The sequence below is a fragment of the Vulpes lagopus genome, chromosome X (assembly GCF_018345385.1).
Source record: "Vulpes lagopus strain Blue_001 chromosome X, ASM1834538v1, whole genome shotgun sequence".
Classification (NCBI taxonomy): domain Eukaryota; kingdom Metazoa; phylum Chordata; class Mammalia; order Carnivora; family Canidae; genus Vulpes; species Vulpes lagopus.
In genome coordinates this window covers 119,197,457-119,222,588 of record NC_054848.1, presented here as the reverse complement: position 1 = coordinate 119,222,588, position 25,132 = coordinate 119,197,457, and the positions used below count along the sequence as shown (strand labels likewise).

The 25,132-nt window shown below is 46.2% G+C and overlaps 1 protein-coding gene across 1 annotated transcript; it reads left to right on the top strand.

Moving 5' to 3' along the window:
* Positions 1–527: 527 nt before the first annotated feature.
* On the top strand, positions 528–24,556 carry GABRE (gamma-aminobutyric acid type A receptor subunit epsilon). Its single transcript, XM_041740152.1, has 9 exons — positions 528–732; positions 4,828–5,030; positions 5,438–5,505; positions 9,106–9,326; positions 10,020–10,102; positions 11,474–11,611; positions 21,686–21,838; positions 21,951–22,150; positions 22,440–24,556. The coding sequence occupies exons 1-9, from the start codon at positions 677–679 to the stop codon at positions 22,782–22,784; spliced, it is 1,467 nt and encodes a 488-aa protein (XP_041596086.1). The 5' UTR covers positions 528–676; the 3' UTR covers positions 22,785–24,556.
* Positions 24,557–25,132: the final 576 nt, after the last annotated feature.

Genomic DNA, 25,132 nt, shown 5'->3' with positions numbered 1-25,132 from the left:
TCTTCTTCCCCTGTGCCAAGGAAGGTACTCAGTTACCCAGCTTCCTTCGGATGCCTAGAGATGTACTCTGAAGGACCTGAAGGTCTGGAGGTGGGGTAAGGGAAATCTCAGAGGCCAGGAGATCTGGGGAAGCAACAGGTGATAGGGGAGGGAGTCTAGGGCAGGCAGCCACAGTTCGATCCCGCAGTGCGCTAGCGGCCTGGAGGGGGTCTAGAAAGAGGCAGGAACCCCCCGGCCCCTGCATCTTCCCTTTCCAGGCCCAGTGTGTGGCCGTCCTCTCAGCCGCCGCCGCCGGCCTCCGGTTTCCCCCGCCTGGGGCCCGCGCCGCGGCTCGCCTCTTCCTCCCTTCCCCCGTCCCCCGCCCCTGGCTGTCTGGCAGCGCCGCAGTCGTGGCGGCGGGGGGCGGGGGGCCTTGGCGACCGGGCTCCCTCCTCTTCCCCCTCCTCCTGCCTCCCGCCCGCGCGAGCCTATCCACCCCACTCTCCGCAGCGGCAGCAAACACGTCGTCGGAGATTTCCATCGGGGCTCAGGGGGCGGGGCCAGGGTGGGGGGCGCGGGGCGGGGCGAGTGGGAGGAGTGGAAGTTGGAGCCCAACAAAACCCCGCACACCGCGCTCGGTGCGGCCAGACCGTGCGCAGCGACCTCCACGCAGGTGGTCGCGCCGGTCCCCACCACGATGTTAGCCAAAGTTCTCCTGATCCTCCTGGGCACGTCCATAATCCTCCCGTCTAGGTGAGTCTCCAGCCCGGGACCCAGAAGCCCTCTGCGCCCAGCTCCCCCTCCCCTGGAGCTGGACCAGCTCCCCGGACCTCTGGGTCCCTGCGATCCTCGAGCCCCGTGCCCACCTTTTCCCGGCCACTGCGCGGGCCAGCCGGGCCCCGGGGCCCAGCGACGCGCCACCGGCCTCCAACTCGCTCCCTCTAGGATGGGGACCCCAGACCCCTGAGGGGGCGCCCAGGAAGGAAGGCGGGAAGCCTGTTCCCTGGCCGCCCCGCGCCCCAGACTCCCGCTCTCCAAAACCACGGCGAGGGCCGGGGGACTAGCACGCTTCTCCCTCCTTGGCTCTTCCGTGGGAAGAGGCTAGCGGCCCGCGGGGTAACTGGCCGAGGTAGGCTCGTGCTTCTGAGGCCGGGGTGGGGGGGGGGTGTGGGGAGGAGGCTTTGGGAAGATGGAACCTGGGAGGGCGCCCGGGCTTGGGGAGCCAAACTGCGCCTAAATGCTGGAGCGTTGGCTTGCGTGTCCTCTCGAATTTCTTTTTCTGAGCGCCTACTAACTACCAGGCACTGCGCCAGATAACTCTGACTTTACTTGCTTCCCTTCCCGCCGCTCCTCTCGTTGCCAGTCCCAGGCACCAGCCCCAGTTTACTCCAAGGATTCCCGCCCGTTATCCAGCCCCCTCCTCTCGGCCCAGCCTCCCCTTCCTGCATCCACCTCCGCCCCCCCCCCGCGACCCCTCACCCCCCACTCCCCCCCCCCCACCAGCACCAAACACCCTACTGGATCTCGGACTGACCGAGCCAGAGGCCAAGAATGTTATTCTCTGAGGTCTGAGGTTTAGGTCCCGGATTTCCATCCCCACCCCCTTTTCCAAAGGCTAACAGCAGGTTTCCCTGGAGCAGCCAGCTTCCCTCACACTTTCTTCTGGCCCCAGGACTTCGCTCGGAAGGTTGTTCCCTGCACTTCTGACTTTTTAGAGTAGAAAATGACTGCTTCATATTTTTGAGACAGTTTCCATTCCACAAGTCTCTCTGTCTTGGTTCTCTGTTTTGGGCAGAGGGGAGATGGCCTCTCCCCTCACCCCACAATGCTTCAGCTCCTCAGGGGAGGGGCTGTAGGGCTCGCTGCTGGCTCACCGGAGCCCTGGGGTGTGGGGGTTGGCCTCAGCAGGGGCTTGGCAAATATTTCTGAATGCGTGCTAGGAATTTCCAGTCATCCACATCCTTCCAGATATGAATTGGACTGTTTGGGAGAGCTGGCATGGTTACTGGCTAGGGCAAAAGAGGGGTCTCAGAGTGGGGGCAAAAGGAAGTGGGGAGAAACTGGGAAGAACAGCTAGGAACAGGGGCTGTTGACATGGAAACTACTCTTGCTGTCAGGGGAGGGGGCAAGGGAGGAAGGGCCCAGGGAGGAAGGGCCGCAGCAAGTGGTGTTCAGACACTGTCAACATGGCAACCCATGATGTCAGCAAAGAGCTAAAGGTGGCCATGCAGTGTGTTGGCAAGAGACACATCGAACCAGGAAACCTTGCTCTGGTCCAGGCTCAGCTTCAAATGGTGGTGGCTTTGGGCTCAGCCCTTCCCCCACATGGGGCTCAGTTTCTTACCCGAAAGATTAAAAAGAGGGCTGATTTGGGGGGAAAAACAAACAAGCCAGTGGGCCCCCTCCTGGAGCTTTGCCAGTCCCCTCTTCCTCTCCTTCCATCCCCCACAGTTAGTTGGAAGAGCATCCTCACTAGTGGGAAGGGGTGTGGAATTCCAGCTCCATCTTGGACTATTGCATCTAGAGGGATGTGGGTGCATGAGAAGTCCCCATGGAAAGATTCCACTAGCCCAGTACATGAGTGTTTTTCAAGATTTTATTATTTCTAGCCCTGAAAGGGGGCTTAGTGGCTGGCTGAGGAAAGGTATGCAGTGTCAGCAGCTCCTTAACCTCAAGGATCCCAGGATGAGTATTTCTGTTTTGTTTGTATTTTTACTGGTGAAGGCTGACTGGAGAATTACGACAACCTCAGGACCTTCTGATATCATTTTCATCGCAGACATAGTTTGGGAGCAGAGGGGCTTCAGTGATCCCTGGGCTTTTCTTGTGTGCCTCTTGAACGTTGGGGCTCTTGTTGTTGGCTTCAGACATTTGGGAGGAGCTGCTGCAGGCTCTTGGGTGGTCTTGGCTGGCAGTGCCCCATCCTGATTATACCGTGCTTGTGGCCACGTCATCCAGGCCTCTTCTCCCTCTCCCTCGGCCCCTCCAAAAGTCATAGGACTGGGGGGGATGGATGCCTCAGCGAAAGAGGACATTTCTGCATGTGTTATTTGGAAACGGAAACTGCCTTTCTCAAGCCCAGCTCTTCCCTTGCCCACAGTGGGAATTAACCACTTCAGACATGAAAAATGGCATAAATCTGGCACATCTGTATGCCAGTTAGGCAATTCTAAGAGCTTGAGATACTGCAGGAAAATGCATTTAGCTGCACAAGTTGTCAGGCCCCTGTTCTGCACCACAGAAGCCATGCCTGTGGCTCCACCTACTCCCCCTCTGCTGCAAGCTTTACCACATGCCCTCCCAGTACACTCTCTTACCCAAAGCAAACCACTTTCCTGCTTTACAATATTATAGACTAACTTTGCCAATGGCTTTCAAAAAAGCTTTTAATTTTGATTTTTTTCAAAGATACATAAAAGTACATACAGTAGAGTGAAACCCCATGTACCCATCACCAGCCCTGTTATTACCAATTCATGACCACACTTCATCTCTCTATCCCCCACCACTCTCCATTTCAGCTTAAATTATTCTAAAGCAAATCTCAGACATCATATCATTTCATATGCAATTATTTTAGTATGCATTTCTAAATGCCAGGACTCCAAACACATAATAAAATACCACTATTATGCCAAAAAAAAATTAGAATGAATTTGTCATGGTGAAGACAAAATGGGATTTTTTAAAACTAAAGAATTACCATAAAGGAGGAATAGTATGGAAAGTCCCCAGAGAGCAGAAAGATTTAGAAGAAATTAACAAATATAATCTGTTGCTGGCTCAAAATTTGCTCTATCCAGTGTTCGAATCTCCCCTGTTGTGTCATAAATGTTTTTTTGTTTTGTGTTGTGTTTTAGATTGCCTTTGCAAATCAGGAGCCAAATAAGATCCATACATTTGCAGATTTTTATCAGCATTTATTTTTCAAAACACTTTTTTTATTGAATTAGAACGTATATATAGAAAAGTGCTCAAATCATTATTGTGTAGCTGATGAGTTGTCAGAAAATGACCACACCGATATTAGTACCCCACATCAGGCACTAGAACATGACTGGAATCTCAGAAGCCCCCTGATGCCCACTTCCTCACTGCAAAAGTACCAGGACTCTTAACTTCTAACACCTTCGGCGAGTTTCCTACATTGCCAGATGGCTTTTTTAATTTTCATTTTATTTAATTTAATTCTTATTTTTTGGCTGTGGCACTCATGCTGAGATCTAGTCTACCATCTCTCCTAGAAGACAGTCTCTGAGTAATGGACTCCTGCCTTTTCTCAGTGCTCAGAGTTTCCCCTCACTCTCCAGTTTCCCACTGCCCCCAATTTGAAAGCAGTGAATATCACAAAAGCAAAGAAATGCAGAATATTCCCACGGTGTCCTGGTGTCCTGGCCCTCCGTGGGAGAGGCTGTTCTGGCTTTCCCGAGCATTCCTCAGCCATCCTGGCCCCCTGCCCACCCATTTGCTCCCCAGTGGTGCTGGTCAGGCCGACTGGAGACCAGGGTTGGTAATGGCAGCTGATTGGCCAAAGCTCCTACAGCAATATCTCCTTCATCTTACATTGAGAAGTTCTTTTAAAATCCTGAGCTTGGTTTTCTTACTGGGATTTTTAAAAAATAATTACCATAAAGGAGGGATACTATGGAAAGTCCCCAGAGAGCAGAAAGATTTAGAAGAAATTAACAAATATAATCTGTTGCTGGCTCAAAATTTGCTCTTACCAGTCACTCTTTATACCTTGGGATACAGATTTATGTGGGTTTGCTTCTGTCCCAAAAGGCCTCAGCCAGGGCCCCTACAGAGTGGAGAACAGAGCTTCATTTTATGTTTGTTTTTATGTTCTAGGAGCGAAGGACCTCACGTTGAATCAGAAAGTGCACCCTCTGCCCGTGATGATGTGTATGGGCCTCAGCCCCAGGCTCCTGAAGAGAAGCTCTTCTCTGAAGAAACAAAGTCCACCATGAGGCTTGGCAATCTGCCAGCAGCCACTCACATCCTGAACAGTATCCTGAATAACTATGACCACAAACTGCGCCCTGGCATAGGTGGTGAGTAGCAGAACCTAACTCTTCCCCCTCGTGGAGTGGGAGGGTGAGGGCAAGGGGTGGAGAATGAGTGTGGGCTATAGGTGAGGGCAGGAACATCTGTTGCTGATATCAACTCTAGTCTCAGCACTGCTCTTGATCTAGACTTTTTTTTTCCTTTTCTCACCCTCAGTTTTTCCAACTCTATGATAAGGTGAGTAGACTAGATCAGTGACCTTCAAGCTATGGCCAGCTCTTAACAGTCAATGAATTGGATCGTAAGATGAAGGAATAAAGAAATAAATAGGATTGGATGTTGAAACCATGTCCCTAGTCATCACCCATATCCCTGTTCTCCCCTCTGACCATGCTGCCCCCTGTCCCATGCCCCTGTTTGACACTTACCTGTGCAACTTCTGCTTCCGTTACAGAAAGGCCCACTGTGGTCACTGTCGAGCTCTCTGTCAATACCCTTGGCCCTATCTCTATCATGGACATGGTGAGTACCAATCTTTTTGTAATTAGAGTGTCTCATAGCCCAGGGTGCTGACCCATGGGGCCTTTAACATACTTGGGTTTTGTTTTTTTTTTTTTTTTTTTTTTTGGTTCTGTGTCTCCATAAGAGTTTTTGGTTTTGGTTTTGGTTTTGGAGCAGGAGTATTGAAACCAACACTGACTCTGAAAGGTGGGAAAAGGTAAATCCCTTGCTGCCTGAAGAGGACCTTCAGAATCCTGACCATATCTTCTAGTCTTCCATTCAAGATAAAAATAATAAAGTAACTTTGAACACCACAACGAAATGGCTCTTTTTTTCTGACAATGGTTTCTATAGACTTAAGTCTAGAGTTACTATTGCTGTAAGACTGCTTTTCTCCTGTTGGCCTGGTTCCCTCTTTCCTTTTCCATTGTCATCATTCTAGTGTCAAGACTGTCCTCAGGGAGCTTCTATTATCTCTCCTTGAAATATGCAAAAGTCAAAGTCGCTGCCTATGCCAGTCTACGTACTGACCTGGCCTCGTGTGTGATGTGCCTCCTGCAGTTTAACCTGGCCTACAGCCTGAAGTTCAACACTACACTCTACTGGTCAAGGCCCTCCATGGTTGGAGCCAACTGAGGCCCTGGTTTTATTTTTCCCCCCACTCCTTTAGAGACCGCGTGTGCTCTAGTCACACTAGAGTATGGGTGTTACCAAATAACCTTGTACCTTTGGGTCTTTGTTCAAGCTATTTCCTGCTTGGAATGCCACTGCTGTAATTTTCTACTTGCCACAAGCCTTATCCTTCCCAGCCCCTCTCAAATGGCATCTCTTCCACGGCATCTTCCCTGACCTCCACAGCTATAAATGCTCCCTTCATACTCACACCATTCTCCTCTCTCTAGGATTCATATTTTTCTAGCTTATATCATAGTTATTTACCTGATCTTCTATACCTCATTGTACTGTAATTAGCTGCTGTTTGTCTGCCTTGCTCTCACCATCATGGTTTCCTTGGTGTCAAAGACTCAGTGTATGCTAACTGCGGAAATGAATTATGAAAGATGTCCTATAGAAGTGACTTGTTTTTCCCTGATACCTAACAAGCCCAAGGGATACGGTCTAATAACTTAGCAGTCGCTGAACCTGGCATGCAACACAGAACTGGTCCAAAGAGGAGCCAACAACTTGATTTTCTTTGGCCAATAAAGTGCTGCTTTAGCCTAGGCCAAGTGCTGTTAGGAGATGCCAAAGACTCATGTGGTATTAAGTTTCCCCCAAGAAGCCTGGTCTTTTACATAATACCAAATAGTGCTTTACAACTGTGGGAGTTCTCAGTTCTTGTACAGTCTACTTTTCCCTTGTGACACTGGAGTTTTGTACTTGGTAAAGAGGGAGCGTGTGTGTCTTTCTCACACAGCCAATGAACAGAGCATACTTGTCTCCTTGGATCCTCATGACAGCCTGTATGGCAGGCAAGGCTGCCATTAGGATCTTCATTTTACATTTGAAGCAACTGGGTATCTCAGCAAGCATTCTGTTACAGGTGGGGTGTGGTTGTTTGAAGAGAGTTCCAACACCCCTCAGTTAATCAGATGTTGTGTAGAGCATAGGAGTAGTCCTTAGAGAGAGAAACCTGAGCCCATAGCATGGAGATTTAAATCAAATGTTTCTACCTGTTTCCTGGTTAAATTTTTGAAACACCTAGCCTGAGCTTAGAAGTCAATGACCAGTCTGGGAATGACTGCCCATCATAACATCAACAGTTGCTAAGGCTTCTTCTTGCTGTGATAATTGTTGTGAGAAACCCTAATTAAGCCAATTTCTTGACACTGAATTTCTAGAGTTTCAGGTGAGCTAAAAAAGATGTACAACCCAAGCTCCCTTGTCAAACTGAGGAAAAATTGAACTCTTAGTTATCAGTTGCTGTGTAATGAACTTACAATTGGTATCTTATTAAATAGAAATTAAATGCTCATTTGAAACACTATAACATACAGCAGGAGCACAGCCTGTATTGGGGAGGGAAGACTTCCCCTAGCTACCAAGCAGTTCACATGGCCTCAGAATGAAGGAGGCTCCATAAGCCAAGTTGGAACTGCCAGCTACTTGGGACTGTAGAAACACTCTGAAGGCCACCTATGAAGGCTGGCAGGGCTGGATGGGGCAGGGCTGAGGGCTCCCATGTGGATGATAGCTTGGCTTTTTTCTGTCTGCTTCTCTGGATTACTCCAGGGAACCTTCTCAGTCTAGAAGGCCAGCTCTAGGCAGTTTGGCAATGGCTCTCATCACCTTTTGGCCTGGGCCACAAAGCCAAGCTGGGATTGTTTCGACCTTTCCCCTGGGGGCTCTACTGGCCTCCAAACTGTGGGGTTTTGGGTGGTGTTCATTGTTGGATGGAGGATAACTCAGGAGAAAGACCTAGGAATTCTACAGGGGAAAATTGGACCTTGACACCCAAAGGGATTGGTGGTGCAAGTGAAATAAGTACTAGAGAGGGAAATCAGTGAAGGCCGTCCCAGGGTAAGGTCATGGTAATGGTGTTCTAAGCACCAGAGCCAATATGCTGCCATTAGCTATCTGTGTGACTTTGCACAGGCCCTTTTCTCTCTGAGCCTCAAAAGTAAAGGAGGTTGGGCTAGCCCTAAGGCTCCCCCTAGGCCTAGTTCTGGCACTTGCTCTTCACACTGCTTGCAGTTCTACTGCAGTCTGTTTTTTACCCTTCAATACCAGGAGTGCGAATCTCTAGCTTCTCATGCTTCTTCCTGTTAAACATCCTTCTCATGTTTAACAGTTTATGGGATAGGCAATATCACCTGGAGATCAAATAGTTATGGGTATAGCTATGCAGACGCACAAGCACATTCAGAGGTTAGGTGCCCTTGTTTAAAAGGAAAAACAGAGATACCTGGGTGGCTCGGTGGTTGTGCGTCTGCCTTCAGCTCAGGGCATGATCCTGGAGCCCGGGGATTGGCATCCCTCTGCCTATGTCTCTGCCTCTCTCTCTGTATCTCTCATGGATAAAAAAATAAAATATTTTTAAGAAATAAAAGGTAAAACAAAACAAAACAATTATTCAAAAAACATGAGACTAAACACACACTTCTCTTATGATTCAAAGCACTTCATTTTTAAGTATAACTCTGGAGAATGAAGGATTGAGGTTAATTAACATTTGTGCTCCCCTAATAAAAGCTGAAAGGGGAAACCCCAGCATATACAACCAAAGGGGTGTGTGTTTATAAATGTTCAGGATGATTTTGAGTTGAGATCTTTGGTTTGCTATAGAAATGTGGGGGCTGAGAGGGTGTTAACCTGGCTGGAGTAATCCCATAACCCTACAAGGCAGTGGTGATGTGATGAGACCAACCTGTGCAATTAAACCACCATTGCCTGTCTGTTTCAAGATGAAATGTGTCTTCCCTGACTGTTGTTTATCTGGGAATGTTCCTTTCTTTTGAGAATGTCTGGAAATAGATAACTCCTACAGTATAATTTATGCTCTTTTCCTCTGTGCAAACCTAAGTAGGTTCCTATCTACTTTATAGACTCTTCACAGGATGGCATGAGAATATTCTTTGCCTGTATAGCTCTAGGTGTGTGCTTTTCTATCAATCCCACCAGGAATACACCATTGACATCACCTTCTGCCAGACCTGGTATGATGAGCGCCTCCGTTACAATGGCAGCTTTGAGAGCTTTGTTCTGAATGGAAACATGGTGAGCCAGCTTTGGATCCCAGACACGGTCTTTAGGAATTCTAAGAGGACTCAAGAGCATGTGATCACCATGCCGAACCAGATGGTTCGCATCCACAAGGATGGCAAGGTGTTGTACACAATTAGGTATGTCAAGCCTCTGGAATATTACCTCTTGGGACTCTTCACCAAAGAACCGTGGACGTAGGTTTCATCCCGAATGATACTTCTAAGAGCCTTTCCAGCTTTACTAGACCATGAGTTCTACCCCCTTCATGTATAAACACAGACACTGGCCTCAAAATAGAAAGATTACTTAAGACCAAACATCAAGTTCATGGCAGAGCTGGGACTCGTACCCAGTTACTTGCCTCCCAATCCATAGGTCCCCCCACTAGAGTATGACTGCATTGCCTGGACAATTCCATCCCAAGTGGGCACTGGATGTAGAAACACGTCCACGGTGGTGGAATTGTCCAGGCGGAGCAGCAACACAGCGGTTGGAAAGACACCTAAGAGCAGGCTGGACATTTGAATGCCTGGTGGGAGAAGGTTGTATATCAGTGGGATGAGGTGGGAAGGTAGTACAGAGTGGGAGAATGTTGGGAAGTCCTGGCAAACAACAAAAGCCCATCTAAATTGGTCCACACATTTCTCTGATGATGGAAGCCAAAGTAGCCAGATACTTTCAAGCTGTTCTTCCACTCTTTTTGTCTCTCCTTTGAGCTCTTTGTTTCAAATCCTACTATTGCCACTCATTGGTGGTGGTTCCCAGGCCCAGAATGGGTGGATACCTAAGTGCTCAGGGCCAGCCTAATGAGGCTCCTTTCTCCCTTCCAGGATGACCATTGATGCTGGATGTTTACTCTACATGCTCAAATTTCCAATGGATTCTCACTCTTGCCCTCTGTCTTTCTCTAGCTGTGAGTACCTTTTTAGGTCTCTGGGGCCCCAGAATCATACTGAGCCCCTTCTTTTTCCTCATCCTTGCCCTTTACATTTTTCTGCCTCTGCTTTTCTCCTAAAATGGTGCCAGATTTGCCCAGAGCCTCCTCATCTCCTTTCCTGCTGACAATACTGTGTTGCTTCACTGGGCCTCGTGTTGGGTTCTTCCCTCTTCTTTCCACCCCATCTCAAGTCAGTCACACACCTCTGAAGTATAATTCAAGTATGTCTGCTCCTTTCCATTTCCACTGTCAGTATGTTGGTTTAGGTCTTTGCCATCTCCCACTTGGGCTTTCACAACACCTTCACTTTAAAACTGAACATGTCCAGAACTAAATACATTGCTTCCCCCCAGTCTCTACCCCCCAAAACAAATGTGTTGCTTTTGTGTTCACATTTGTCTCGTTGAAAGGCACTATCACCCTCTCAGTTGCCCAAGCCAAGAACTTTGATGCTTCTTTCTCCATCACCTCCTACATCTAATCAATTGACACATATTATTGATTTTCCCTCCTGAGTGTCTGTTGATCCTGTCTATTTCTCTGCATTCTCACTGCCACAGCTTTGATTCCTACCTTCATTCATTTTATTGTGTGCAGATTCCTGCACTGGCCTCCCAAAACTGGTCTCCCTGTCAACAAACCATCTTCATATAATGACAAGGGTAACCTAGCTGAAGCATCATCTAGACCAGGTCATGTTTTAGTTTTGAATCCTCCCTCAACTGTCATGGATCAATTTCAAATTCTTTAGAATTACCCTCAAAGTATTTCATTAACTGGCCCCTATCACTCATTCCTGTATGCTTCATCCAGCATCTGTGAGCTAGCCATCCTGAACTTTCGGCATTTCCATAATCCATCAGGCATTTTCACCTTTCTGTGCATAGAAAACCCTCCTCACCTTTGCAGCCTCACCCATACAGAGAATATTTACTTAGCTTTTAAGATTTATTGGAAATGTCACCGGCTCTATGAAATCTTTGTTGGGTGTATCCCCAAGTGGTCTTTCATCCCTCCTCTGTTTTTCTACTGTCCCATGGGTGGAAGTTTCTTAGCAATTTCAACAATTACAAATACATACTTACTATCTTACTCAATAAAATGTGAATGCTTGAGGGCAAGGTGTCTGCCTTGCTCATCTTTGTGTTTCCAGCACAGAGCCTGGTACTAAGGAGTGCTCAGTAAATGCACGTATTGAATGGACTTCAACAACGAGGTAAGAGAGGCAAGGTCCTACAGCTGGTGAGGCCAGAGTCAGGACTCAAAGGCATTGCTTAGACTCCATGTTGGTAGAGACAGCTGGGCTTCCCAGTCTCACATGACCCTCCTTCCCATGTTGCTTTACAGTTTCCTATCCTGAGAGTGAAATGATCTACAAATGGGAAAATTTCAAGCTTGAGATCGATGAGAGGAATTCCTGGAAGCTCTTTCAGTTTGATTTTACAGGAGTGACCAACACTACTGAAACTATCTCAACCCCAGCTGGTACGTACACTTTTGAAACTAGGGTGAGGCAGAGGCCCAGGAGGGTGGTAAGGATGACAGGAGGTGGCCACATATAAATGTATGTAATCATCCCATGGAAATATTGTAGAACATGACTCCTGTCTTGGAAATGCTAAGCACTTACAACTGTTTGCAGAGGAAACTGAGACTTTGTAACTACATCTCAGTCTCATCTGCAAAGAAGTAAGTGCTTTGCCAAGTCCCTCAGAGGACAGGTAAGTAGCTAAAGTTTTATTGCTGTCAGGATTTACACCTAGCTCTATCATGCCGACCCTTCAGTTTCTAGTTATTTGCTACAACCGGCTTATTTGGATGACTGGGGAATTGAGCTCATGTGAGTTCTCCATACCCAAAACCAATCCAAGCTGGTTGAGTGGGAAACAAAGTTGGCCCTAATGGGAAGTGGAGGCTAGAGTTCTAATGTCGGCTGGGTGAGGGCTGGGATGGTATGGGGGAAGTTTCAGCTGTTAGCACTGCTACTGCGTCAACATTTATTTTAAAGAAGCAGCTCTGAGAAGGACAGACTCCCGCCAAAGGCTTCATGGTGGATTCAACATGGACATGGTGACCATTGGTTTCCTGACTTTGTCCCTGACAAGGACTAAGGGGGGGGGGGCTGGATCTTTTCCACATCAGCTTCCAATCAGATATGAGTGTCTTTGCTTGTGTTCCTAGGTGATCTCAATGAGAAGCTAAGGGATCTCCCCAGGGTTGCTCCTGGAGCATCCCTGGAAACCCTCTTCACACTGACCAAGTCAGGGCAGTGGAGGCACTGCTCTCATCGTTTCAAGAATGCAGATGGAACCAGTCACCAAACCAGCCATTTACCATAGGAGTCTTGCTTTGCTTCTGTGTGGCTAGGCAGACAATCTGCTTTTGCTTTACTGAGTTGGTCACTGGGTGAGGAATAGCTCATGCTCATCCAGCTAGAGCTTTGCTTACACAGTACTAGGCCGGGGCAAGAGTGGGCTGTTTTGCAAATGTTTTTCTTTTTCTCGGGCTCTCTGGGTAAGCAGTTGTGCCACCTTTGACTCGGGATCCTTGCTCTTCTGCCAGCTAACCATGGGCCTGCCTCTTGCCTTTCTGCACCTCAGTTTTCCCAGACAGGTGGGGACCCATCATCAAAAGTGGCAGAAGAGACAAGGCCCAGGGGCTTTCAAGTCACTAGTGGTTCCGTTTAGTAGATGATTATGCATTGTTTCAAAATGGTGCCCTAGTGACTACAAAGCCCCAGAGCCAGCATCATCAGCAAAGTAATGGCAATAGGTAAGCACTGGCCCTCCTTGGGAAAGAGGAGGGTTCTTGGGGGGAAAAGAAGGGCTTCTTTTGCTTTTACTAGAGGCTATTTGTTCTTGAATTATGTTTTCTCCAGCATCATAGTTCTTTTTGAGGCTGGGCTCAAACTCTTCCTAATAGCCTCTGGGCAGTTCTTTCTATCTGAAGCAGATTTATGTACTTGGTTCCTAAGGGTTCAGAATGTGGTGGTAGCTTGCTACTTTGGTTACCTAGAGCCACAAACCAGAGAATCTCTGGTTCAGAAGGCTTTCACAGAGTCCAGCCTTGCCCCCAGTGAGTGAGTTAAGTTTCACTGGTGGCTGTTGAGACTCTGATGGATCTTAACCCATGATCAGAACTTCCCTTCTCACAAGGGAGCTTCTTCCTTCTCTGAAAAACTCTGTCCATCAGAAAACTTCCCATTCATCTGAAATTGGAGTTTCTGCAACTCTTACCCATTGGAACTCTTTTTCCCTAGAACTACTGAACTTATGGTAAACCCAGTCACTCTTCCATGGGGTCAAGATTAAAGGACCAGTATTTTGGTCCCAGCCCAGAGTCACAATCTTTTATAGACTCTACAGTCTAGTTCCTTTTCCTTCCTTTGTTCTTAATGGCTTTGGGCCCACTCATTCTGCTAGTCCAGTCCTCTGAACTAGACTATTAAATTATGTTCCTCTGACAGTGCAGTGTCCAACTCTGGTCTGGCCAAATGAGAGAAAAGCAGAAGAATCTTTAGTTTTTGGTGGGGGTGTTTGGCTTTGGCTTTGGCTTTAGCTCCTTAGCCCCATATATGTATTTTCCCTTGCCCATCCTCCTTTATTCCTCGGGAATAAGGAATTATGTGTTAGTATCCTTCCCTCAACTTTCAGAGACAAACTTCCATATCTTGAGAAGTGGAGAAGGTTGTTCTTTGGCTGGAATAAATAAAATAAACATAGGAAAACCTGATAGGATAATAAATCTCAAAACAATAATATATATCTCACAAGGAGTGGTTGTAGCTAAATAGGGGTGTCTTAAATTGCAGTCAAGACCCTGGGGCAAGAGAACAAGAACCCGATAAATATGTTCTGGCCAGTGGGCAAGTGTGAGTGGTTCCTGCTGCAGCCCTGGGGGAAGAGTTCTATTCCCAAAGCTACTACTCTGAATACAGATATTCAACTGACCCCAAGCCACATCCTTGCCTTTTCCAGAAGATTCTGAGAACTCTTGCCCTGTAAGCGTCAGTGCTGCCAAGGTGAGTAGGAAAGGCTGCTCTCCTCGTTTTGCTCCAACAGAGAGCCTGGCTACACAGGTGATCTACTTTCCAAAACAAGAGGACACGTGGACATGTTAGTGTTCTGGTCTGTTTTACAAAGCTATTGCCAGACAGTAGTAGCAAGAGTCACTGAGCATCTGCTAGGTTCCAGCCCATGCTGGGCTAGGATGGGCAAGAGCCAAGCCACAGGGCTTACGTGAGAGATTTAAACCCTGACGGGGTTTAAAAGCCTACCTAACTCAAAGCCAAGAAATTTTACAGCATCACTTATATAGAAGTTTGGAACTTAGCTTCACTAAGGAGCCAGAATTTGAGCTATCACAAACCCTATGTGATATTGAAAATGAAATGGGAAGTCCTGGGCTCAGGAAATCCCCCAGAATCTCTAGAGTCATCATGGGCAGAGTGTTTGGGATGAATGTGTCAGAGTATAAGGCAGCACGAATGGTATAATAGAAGATGCCAACTAGAGATGTAGGTTGTCATTAGGTACTATAAGAGCCATCACAGTGTAGGGAAAGAGCCAGCATTAAGGACATGATGCCCCAATTTTCACTTTAAGCTAATTCTTCTATTTTCTTGAAACAGCTTGAATTAAGGTAATAGACTAAGAACAAAGAGTCTATAGTTTGGATAATGATGCAAATATGCAGGCTAAGTCAGGGAATTTGAGAATACATGTCATTAGCTTACAGGTAGGTGTGTATGTGCAGGTGTGTGTAAGATATCAGTTGGAACCAGGTCATGGTGGGCCTTTAGTGTCAGGTTAGACTGTCCATTTGATTCTACAGCTGTTGTGGATTAGGGAACCATCAGAGGTTTGGGATGGGCAAGTGATTTCTTTTGGCCTTTGATACAACAGTGCTAACTAAGGCATTTTACCAGCATCTGAATGAATAGGAAGGAGGTCAAATGGATCCTGTGCTTCCCCCACCACAGCACAGGCCACCCTCGGCTTATTCTCTGACAGTATCCATTGTAAAGGCCAGTGGTACATGTGTCAGTCCATGATTCTGCAGACTAGATAGGGTACCTTGATGGATATGAAGGTCTGGACATTAGCCATGTGGCCCTGACAGCTAGTAGGCTGAGTTTTTCACTTTTCTAAAAAATATATTTATTTTTTATTAGAGTTCAATTGGCCAACATATAGCATAACAGCCAGGGCTCACCTGCCAAGTGCCCCCCTCAGTGCCCGTCACCCAGTCACCCCAAACCCCCACCGACCTCCCTTTCCACTACCCCTTGTTCATTTCCCAGAGTTAGGTGTCTCTCATGTTTTGTCACCCTCACTGATATTTTCACTCATTTTCTCTCCTTTTCCTTTATTCTCTTTCACTATTTTTTATATTCCCCAAATAAATGAGACCATATAGTGTTTGTCCTTCTCTGATTGACTTATTTCACTCAGCATAATACCCACCAGTTCCATCCACATCGAAGCAAAGGATGGGTATTTGTCCTTTCTAATAGCTGAGTAATATTCCATTACATACACAGACCACATCTTCTTTATCCATTCATCTTTCGATGGACACTGAGGCTCCTTCCACAGTTTGGCTATTGTGGACATTGCTGCTATAAACATTGGGGTGCAGGTGTCTGGGCATTTCACTGCATCTGTATCTTTGAGGTAAATTCCCAGCAGTGCGATGGCTGGATCATAGGGAAGCTCTATTTTTAACTCTTTGAGAAACCTCCACACAGTTTTCCAGAGTGGCTGCAGCAGTTCACATTCCCACCAACAGTGTAAGAGGGTTCCCTTTTCTCCGCATCCTCTCCAACATTTGTGGTTTCCTGTCTTGTTAATTTTCCCCATTCTCACTGGGGTGAGGTGGGATCTCATTGTGGTTTTGATTTGTATTTCCCTGATGGCAAGTGATGCGGAGCATTTTCTCATGTGCTTGTTGGCCATGTCTACGTCTTCCTCTGTGAGATTTCTCTTCATGTCTTTTGCCCATTTCATGATTAGATTGTTTGTTTCCTTGCTGTTGAGTTTAATAAGTTCTTTCTAGATCTTGGATACTAGCCCTTTATCTGATATGTCAATTGCAAATATCTTCTCCCATTCTGTAGGTTGTCTTTGAGTTTTGTTGACTCTTTCTTTTGCTGTGCAGAAGCTTCTTATCTTCATGAAGTCCCAAATTCATTTTTGCTTTTGTTTCCCTTGCCTTCATGGATGTATTTTGTAAGAAGTTACTGTGGCCAAGTTCAAAAAGGGTGTTGCCTGTGTTCTCCTCTAGGATTTTGAAGGATTCTTGTCTCACATTTAGATCCTTCATCCATTTTGAGTTTATCTTTGTATCTGGTATAACAGAATGGGCTAGTTTCATTCTTCTGCATGTGGATGTCCAATTTTCCCAGCACCATTTATTGAAGAGACCATGTTTTTTCCACTGGAAAGTCTTTCCTCCTTTATCGAATATTAGTTGACCATAAAGTTGAGGGTCTACTTCTGGATTTTCTATTCTGTTCCATTGATCTATGTGTCTGTTTTTGTGCCAGTACCACACTGTCTTGATGACCACAGCTTTGTAACACAACCTAAAATCTGGCATTGTGATGCCCCCAGATATGGTTTTCTTTTTTAATATTCCCCTGGCTATACGGGGTCTTTTTTTGATTCCACACAAATCTTAAGATGATTTGTTCTAACTCACTGAAGAAAGCCCATGGTATTTTGATAGGGATTGCATTAAATGTGTACATTGCCCTGGGTAACATTGACAATTTCACAATATTAATTCTTCCAATCCATGAGCATGCACTATTTTTCCATCTCTTTGTGTCTTCTTCAATTTCTTTCAGAAGTGTTCTATAGTTTTTAGGGTATAGATCCTTTACCTCTTTGGTTAGGTTTACTCCTAGGTATCTTATGCTTTTGGGTGCAATTGTAAATGGGATTGACTCCTTAATTTTTCTTTCTTCAGTCTCATTGTTAGTGTATAGAAGTGCCACTGACTTCTGGGCATAGATTTTGTATCCTGCCACACTGCCGAATTCCTGCATGAGTTCTCGCAATCTTGGGGTGGAGGCTTTTGGGTTTTCTAGGTACTGTATCATGTCATCTGCAAAGAGGGAGAGTTTGACTTCGTCTTTGCCAATTTGAATGCCTTTTATTCCTTTTTGTTGCCTGATTGCTGAGACTAGGACTTCCAGTACTATGTTGAATAGCAGTGGTGAGAATGGACATCCCTGTCTTGTTCCTGATCTTAGGGGAAAGGCTCCCAGTATCTCCTCATTAAGAATGATATTTGCTGTGGGCTTTTCATACATGGATCTTAAGATGCTGAGGAATGTTCTCTCTATCTCTACGCTCTGAAGAGTTTTGATCAGGAATGGATGCTGTATTTTGTCAAATGCTTTCTCTGCATCTATTGAGAGGATCCTATGGTTCTTGTTTTTTCTCTTGCTGATATGATCAATCACATTGATTGTTTTACGAGTGTTGAACCAGCCTTGTGTCCCGGGGATAAATCCTACTTGGTCACGGTGAATAATCTTCTTAATGTACTATTGGATCCTATTGGTAGTATCTTGTTGAGAATTTTTGCATCTGTGTTCATCAGGGATATTGGTCTATAATTCTCCTTTTTGGTGGGGTCTCTGTCTGGTGTTGGAATTAAGGTGATGATGGCCTCATAGAGTGAGTTTGGAAGTACTCCATCCCTTTCTATCTTTCCAAACAGCTTTAGTAGAATAGGTATGGTTTCTTCTTTAAACGTTTGACAGAATTCCCCTGGGAAGCCATCTGGCCCTGGACTTTTGTGTCTTGGGAGGTTTTTGATGATTGCTTCCATTTCCTCCCTGGTTATCGGCCTATTCAGATTTTCTCTTTCTTCCTGTTCCAGTTTTGGTAGTTTGTGGTTTTCCAGAAATGCGTCCATTTCTTCTAGATTGCCTAATTCATTGGTGTATAGCTTCTCATAATAAGTTTTTTAAATCATTTGTATTTCCTTGGTATTGGTGGTGATCTCTCCTTTATCATTCATGATTTTATTAATTTGAATCTTTTCTCTTTTGTTTCTAATAAGGCTGGCTAATGGTTTATCTATGTTATTAATTCTTTCAAAGAACTAACTCCTGGCTTTGTTGATCTGTTCCATAGTTCTTCTGGTCTCTATTTCATTGAGTTCTGCTCCATCTTTATTAACTCTCTTCTTCTGCTGGGTGTAGGATCTGTTTGCTGTTTATTCTCCAGCTCCTTTAGGTGCAAGGTTAGCTTTTGTATTTGAGTTCTTTCCAGTTTTTTGAGGGATTGTAATGTATTTCCCCCTCAGGTCTGCTTTTGCTGTATCCCAAAGATTTTGAATGGTTGTATCTTCATTCTCATTAGTTTCCTTGAACCTTTTTAATTTTTCTCTAATTTCCTTCTTGACCCTTTCATCTTTAGCAGGATTGTCTTTAACCTCCATGTGTTTGAAATCCCTCCAAACTTCTTCTTGTGGTTTAGTTCTAGTTTCAAAGCATTATGGTCTGAAAATATGCAGGGGACAATCCCAATCCTTCGGTATTGGTTAAGACCTGATTTGTGACCCAGTATGTGGCCTATTCTGGATAAAGTTCCATGTGCACTTGAGAAGAATGTGTATTCAATTGCGTTTGGATGTAAAGTTCTGTAAATATCAGTGAAATCCATCTGGTCCAGTGTATCATTTAATGCTCTTGTTTCTTTGGAGATGTCGTGCTTAGAATATCTATCAATTGCAGAAAGCGCCGTGTTCAACTCTCCCAGTATAAGTGTATTATTATCTAAGTATGTCTTAACTTTGGTTATTAACTGATTGATATACTTGGCAGCTCCCACAGTTGGGGCATAAACATTCATGATTGTTAGGTCCTCTTGTTGGATAGATCCTGTAAGTATGACATAGTGTCCCTCTTCATCTCTTACTACAGTCTTTGGGATAAACTTTAATTTATGTGATATGAGGATGGCTACCCTTGCTTTCTTTTGAGGACCATTTGAATGGTAAATGGTTCAACCAACCTTTTATTTTCAAGCTGTAGGTGCTCTTAGGTCTAAATTGAGTCTCTTGTAGACAGGAAATAGATGGGTCTTGCTTTTTTATCTAGCCTGAAACCCTGTGCCTTTTGACGGGATCATTAAGCCCATTCACATTCAGAGTTACTATTGAAAGAGATGAATTTAGTGTCATCACGATACCTATTCAGTCCCTGTTTTGGTGGATTGTTTCCTTGGACTTCCTCTTTCTTTTACAGAGTCCCCCTTAATATTTCTTGCAGAGCTGGTTTGGGGTCACATAGTCTTTCAGTTTCTGCCTTTCTTGGAAGCTGTTTATCTCTCCTTCTATTCTGAATGAGAGCCTTGCTGGATAAAGTATTCTTGGCTGCATGTTCTTCTCATTTAGGACCCTGAATATATCCTGCCAGCCCTTTCTGGCCTGCCAGGTCTCTGTGGAGAGGTCTGCTGTTAACCTAATACTTCTCCTCATATAGGTTAGGGATCTCTTGTCTCTTGCTGCCTTAAGGATCTTCTCTTTATCTTTGGAATTTGCAAGTTTCACTATTAAATGTCTAAGTGTTGAGCAGTTTTTATTGATTATAGTGGGGGATCTCTCTCTCTCTCTCCTGGATCTGAATGCCCGTTTCACTTCCCAAGTTAGGGAAGTTCTCACCAATGATTTGTTCAAATACACTTTCTGGACCTCTGTCCCTTTTGGTGCCCTCTGGAACCCCAATTAAACGTAGATTTTTTTCTTCTGAGGGTGTCATTTCTTTCCCTTAACCTTTCCTCATCATCTTTTAATTGTTTTTCTCTTTTTTCGTCAGCTTCCTTCCTTGCCATCAACTTGTCTTCTATGTCACTCACTCATTCTTATACCTCATTAACCCTCGTCGTTAAGACCTCCTGTTTGGATTGCATCTCATTTAATTGAATTTTAATTTCAGCCTGATTAGATCTAAATTCTGCAGTCATGAAGTCTCTTGAATCCTAATGCTTTTTTTCCAGAGCCACCAGTAGCTTTATAATTGTACTTCTGAATTGGATTTCTGACATCAAATTGTAATCCAAATTCTGTAACTCTGGGAGAGGATACTGTTTCTGATTCTTTCTTTTGTGGTCAGTTCTTCCTTCCAGTCATTTTACTCAGTGCAGAGTGGCTAAGAACAAGTTGTCCTGGAAAAAGGTAGGAAAAAGAGGGAAAAAAGGGGGAAAACAAACAAGAAACAAGAAGGGGTATCCTCTGATTCTATATACTGTAAGTCCGTCAATTTCCCCTGGAACTTTCCAGCGCTGCTCAGTGGAGAACTTGCTCTTCCCCTGTCTTTCCAGCTGGTCTTCTGGTGGAGGGGCCTGCTGTGCTGATTCTCAGGTGTGTGCACCTGGGGGAGCTGCCCCGCCCCCCTGCCAGGTGCACGGCTCAGTGGGAGCTGTGGACCCTGTGAGGCCCCTGCTCCCTGGCAGACCCGCTCAGTCCCAGGCACAAGGTGACACCAGGAGGAACAACAGTGGCGGTGGCCAGTTCTCCTGCCCTAGAGTCAGCTCCCGCAGTAACTACCGCATCTCCCAGTCTGTAGGGGCCTGGATGCTCCGGGGGTGGGGGGCGCTGATCTGCACAGCTCAGGGCCACCAGGTGGCCGGAGTGTCCTTGCTGCCCTGTGTCCTCCCGGCCTCTGCTGGTCCCCGGGGGGAGGATTGCTGGATCTTGGGCTGTATCCCGCAGCCCCCTCCGCTTGGAGCTGACGACGGAGCCACCACCTGAGCTGCTCCCCGGCCCTGCCGTGCGTGCACTGCAGCCCTTTAGGGAGCTCGGCCGCAGAGTGTGGCACGCTCTCCCTAGGGGCATGCTTCCTCTGTTAGTGACCCCGGGAGTCTGGGGGCTCCACTGCCCCTCCTGGGATCCTGCCCGAGCTCTCTGCGTGCGCCTTTCCATCTGGGAAGATTGGTAAAGTTCTTGTTTCTCCAGGACTGGGCTTTCCTGTCCTGGGGGCTCTCTCCCAGCTCCTCACGGAGCACCTCCCCCTTGGATGCTTATTTATTTATTTATTTATTTATTTATTTATTTATTTCCGTCTTCCTACCTTGATAGAAGCGCGAACTCTTCTTGCTGTAGAATTCCAGATGTTCTCTCTTTAAATCGGGGGCCGATATTATAGGTTTTCAGGATGGTTTGAAAGTTATCTAGGTAAGTTGGTGGTGACAGGTGACTTGGGGACCCTATTCTTACACCATCTTGCCCCCTCGAGTTTTTCACTTTCATATGACACTTTTGCCTCCCTGAGAAGACAGATGTGGGATATGGGACAGTGGGCTGAGAAAGAAACAACGACATTTCTGGCCCTGGCTTAGCTCTTAACTGACCATGGGTCATGCAGTGAGCCCCCTCTCTGGGTTTCTTCTGATTCTCTGTATGTGGCATTGGCATAATGTGCCTCTATCTTAGGACTGTGGTGGGGATTCATTGAGCTGAACAAGACCCTTAATGTGCACATTCTGCCTTGAGGGGACTCTCATGTCAGTGCTGTAATGAAGTGGTATTTTTGTCTTCCAGGTGATTTCACGGTCATGACACTTTACTTCAATGTGAGCAGGCGGTTTGGCTTTGTAGCCTTTCAAAACTACGTCCCTTCTTCTGTGACCACAATGCTCTCCTGGGTTTCCTTTTGGATCAAGAGAGACTCTGCTCCAGCCAGAACCTCTTTAGGTAAGTGGGTAATATACACAAATTGGCACAGAGTTGCCTTCTCAAGGGTCCTTTCAGCAGTGTAATATACGGATTGGTAGCTAAGCCTACCTCCACTACTGTGCTTTCACAGGGATAACCTCTGTACTCACTATGACCACCTTGGGCACCTTTTCCCGTAAGAATTTCCCACGTGTCTCCTATATCACAGCCCTGGATTTCTATATTGCCATCTGTTTCGTCTTCTGCTTCTGTGCTCTGATGGAGTTTGCTGTGCTCAACTTCCTGACTTACAACCGGACAAAACCCCGTGCTTCTCCAAAACTTCGCCATGTATGACCTGGGTATGGGAGTGGTGGCAAGCTTTTGGAGTGTGGAGGCATGCAAGTGAGGGCACTGGGGTTCATGGCACATGGATGGCCAGCTCACCAAGTGATGGGAGAAGGAACCTGAGGGGGAGGCGGTGGAGTTGAATACACTTTCTGATGTCATGCTGGGAATGGGGATGGTGGGGGGAGTTTAAAAAATGTGCCAAGGACAAAGCCTCCAGAAACCCTGGGGCAGCACCTAGACTTGATTCATATTTGTTTTTTTTTCACACTTCTTCCCTTGTCTGTTCCAGCCACAGATTCGTGCCCACTCCCGTACCCCTCCCCGTGCCCATGTCCACCAGCATCCAGAAGCTTTTGTGTGCCAGATCGAGGACTCTGAGGAAAGTGATGAAGAGGAGGGCCCATCTTGCCCAGCCCAGCAGTCTCTTAGCCTAGATACCACCCAGAGCCCTGGTGGTTGCTGCAAGTGGTGCAAGAAGTATTTTTGTATGGTCCCCAGTTGTGAGGGTAGCATCTGGCAGCAGGGCCGCCTCTTCATCCACATCTACCGCCTGGATAACTACTCACGAGTTATTTTTCCTGTGACCTTCTTCTTCTTCAATGTGCTCTACTGGCTTGTTTGCCTTAACTTATAGGTGCCAGCTGGTACCCTGTGAGCAACCTCCTCAGTTCCCCAGGAGGTCCCACACCCCTTGTCAAGGGAGTCAGAGGGAAGCAGCAGCAGCAGCAGGAGCAACAAGAGAGTGTCCTTCCTTCCCCATTCCCTAAACACAAGCCTGTGGAGAATTGCTCTTTCCTGGCCCTCCCCCCTACCTGACCCTTTTACTGACCTTCGATGGCAGCCCACTTTGAGTAAAATGGCCCACCTCTCTATTCCTCAAGGAGCGTTAATTATGCTCAGGCTTAAATATAACAGGCTGTCAATTATTAGCTCCCTGAGACCATGCCTGTGTATCAGTAGGTCAGCCGTCTCCCAGTGCTGATACCCACTGCCTTTATCCAGAAACAATACTGCCTTTGTGGTGCTCCAGGCCCAGCTCTGGCCTCAGCCTCAAAGTGCACAGACAGCTGCTTGCCTATTCGTGACATCTCCTTAAAATGATGGACAGCATTTTAAAGGGGGAAGGGGACTCTAGTCCTTAGTTCAGATTATTATATTCTTGGTTTTGTCTTCCTGCCCTCCCTTCCCCTACAGATAGACACCAGTATTATCCTATTACAAGGAAGGGAGGCAGCAATTGAGCCTCTTTGGGATAGTATCTCCCTCTGCTGCTGTGCCACCTCCTTCTCCCCGCATTCCCCACCTCCATCCCTCATCTGCACTACAAATTCAACGCCTTGCATCCATTGGGTATCTATTTTTGTGTGTGGTAATAGTAATGACCCCTTGCTTTATATGCCACCTTTTTCCTCTTCCTTGACCTCTGTGACGTTATCTGTAACTTACCCAGTGGCTTTCCCAGCCCCGATCCAGGTGCTAGGCCATGGTGACTTCTTGGGGCCAAGACACTAAGAGAACTTTGCTTTGCAGTGGACATTACTAGCACAGATTGGTGCCCTCTAAAGGCACAACATAAGAGTTTTGCCACTTCCTTGGCCCCTGGACCCATGAGCCAGTCCACTCTTATCCTGGGGCACTCACAATCACAATCAACGAATTGAATTCCCTTAAATTTGTATAGCACTTTACCTTTTGCAAAGCACTTTTGACAAATTATTTCTATTTTGAGCCTCATCATAGCCCTGGGATATATTCAGGGCAGGATTCTCATCCCCATTTTGCAGATGAGAACCCTGAGGCACAGATTTCTATGGGACTGTGGATCTCACTGGAAACTACTCAGGAGCCCACTGTCACCTTCTAGACCACATCACAGGGCTAGGCAGCTCTGTTCATCATGGTTTGATTCTATAGCCTCTGCCAACACCCCAGTGGCAAGGCCCAGAATGGCAGCCTCTTTTCAGCATTGGCCTGCTCGATTCCTGGGCCCCCAAGACCAAACCTCTCCTGGCTCTGGTAACCCAGTGAGGTGAATTTGGACACGCCCCAATGCTTATATATGCTGAATGAAATCTGTGTCTGTATTTTGCTGGGGGGTGGGTAGGGTAGGGAGATACATCTGCTTTTTGTCACCATCACCTGAAAAGGGGAAATGTATCAATAAATATATCAGCAAAGCGCAGAAGGTGTAGCTGGTTTCTTAGGCATTCAAGTTTGTTCTCAGTTCAGGATTTAAATCTCAAATAAATGACCCAAATTTGTCTGTTCCCCTCTTGCATCCATGACTCCCAGACCTACCAAGCATGTACCATGAACTCTCTGTCAGTGGAAAAGTGAAGGAAAGAGGGTGATCAAGTGTGTGGCCCCCTTTTACTGTTTCACTTACTTGCTCCTATGCCCCTATTCCCCGCCATGTCCTCTTTGCTTTGTCCATCATTCTCACCTCACCTAGGCAGAAAGCTAGAAGTTTCCTGGAGATTATCAGACTCAGAACACTTTTCCCCCATTGCCACCATGTAGAGATGGAGATGCTGAGGCCCAGAGAGGAATATCTCCTCTTGCACAAGCAGATAGTGGAGTGGAACCAGACCCTAGGAATCCCAATACCTTGTTTTGGCTGGGAGTAAGTCTGGAGAGCCTGATCAATCCACCCTTCAAATTAAAACTCTCTAAAGGCATATTGGGGAGTGTTGGCTCTGGCATCGGGTGACACATCCAACTCTAAGGGAACTCAGAAACAAAAACAAGAACTTAGGAGGAGACAAAATGGCATGTGAACAGCCAATGTTTTTACTCTAAAGTTCTTGAAATGAGACCTTCCCTGTAAGAAATCTGCATGCCTTTATTTGTATTTTTTGATGTCCTAACCCATGGCAAAGTACAAGTAACAATTTAGAATGAGGAAAATAGTTCCTCACTTTTACTTATATTAGAAAGATGCAGAAAATAAAAAGTAGTCAGATTATGTTTTTGAAATAGGAA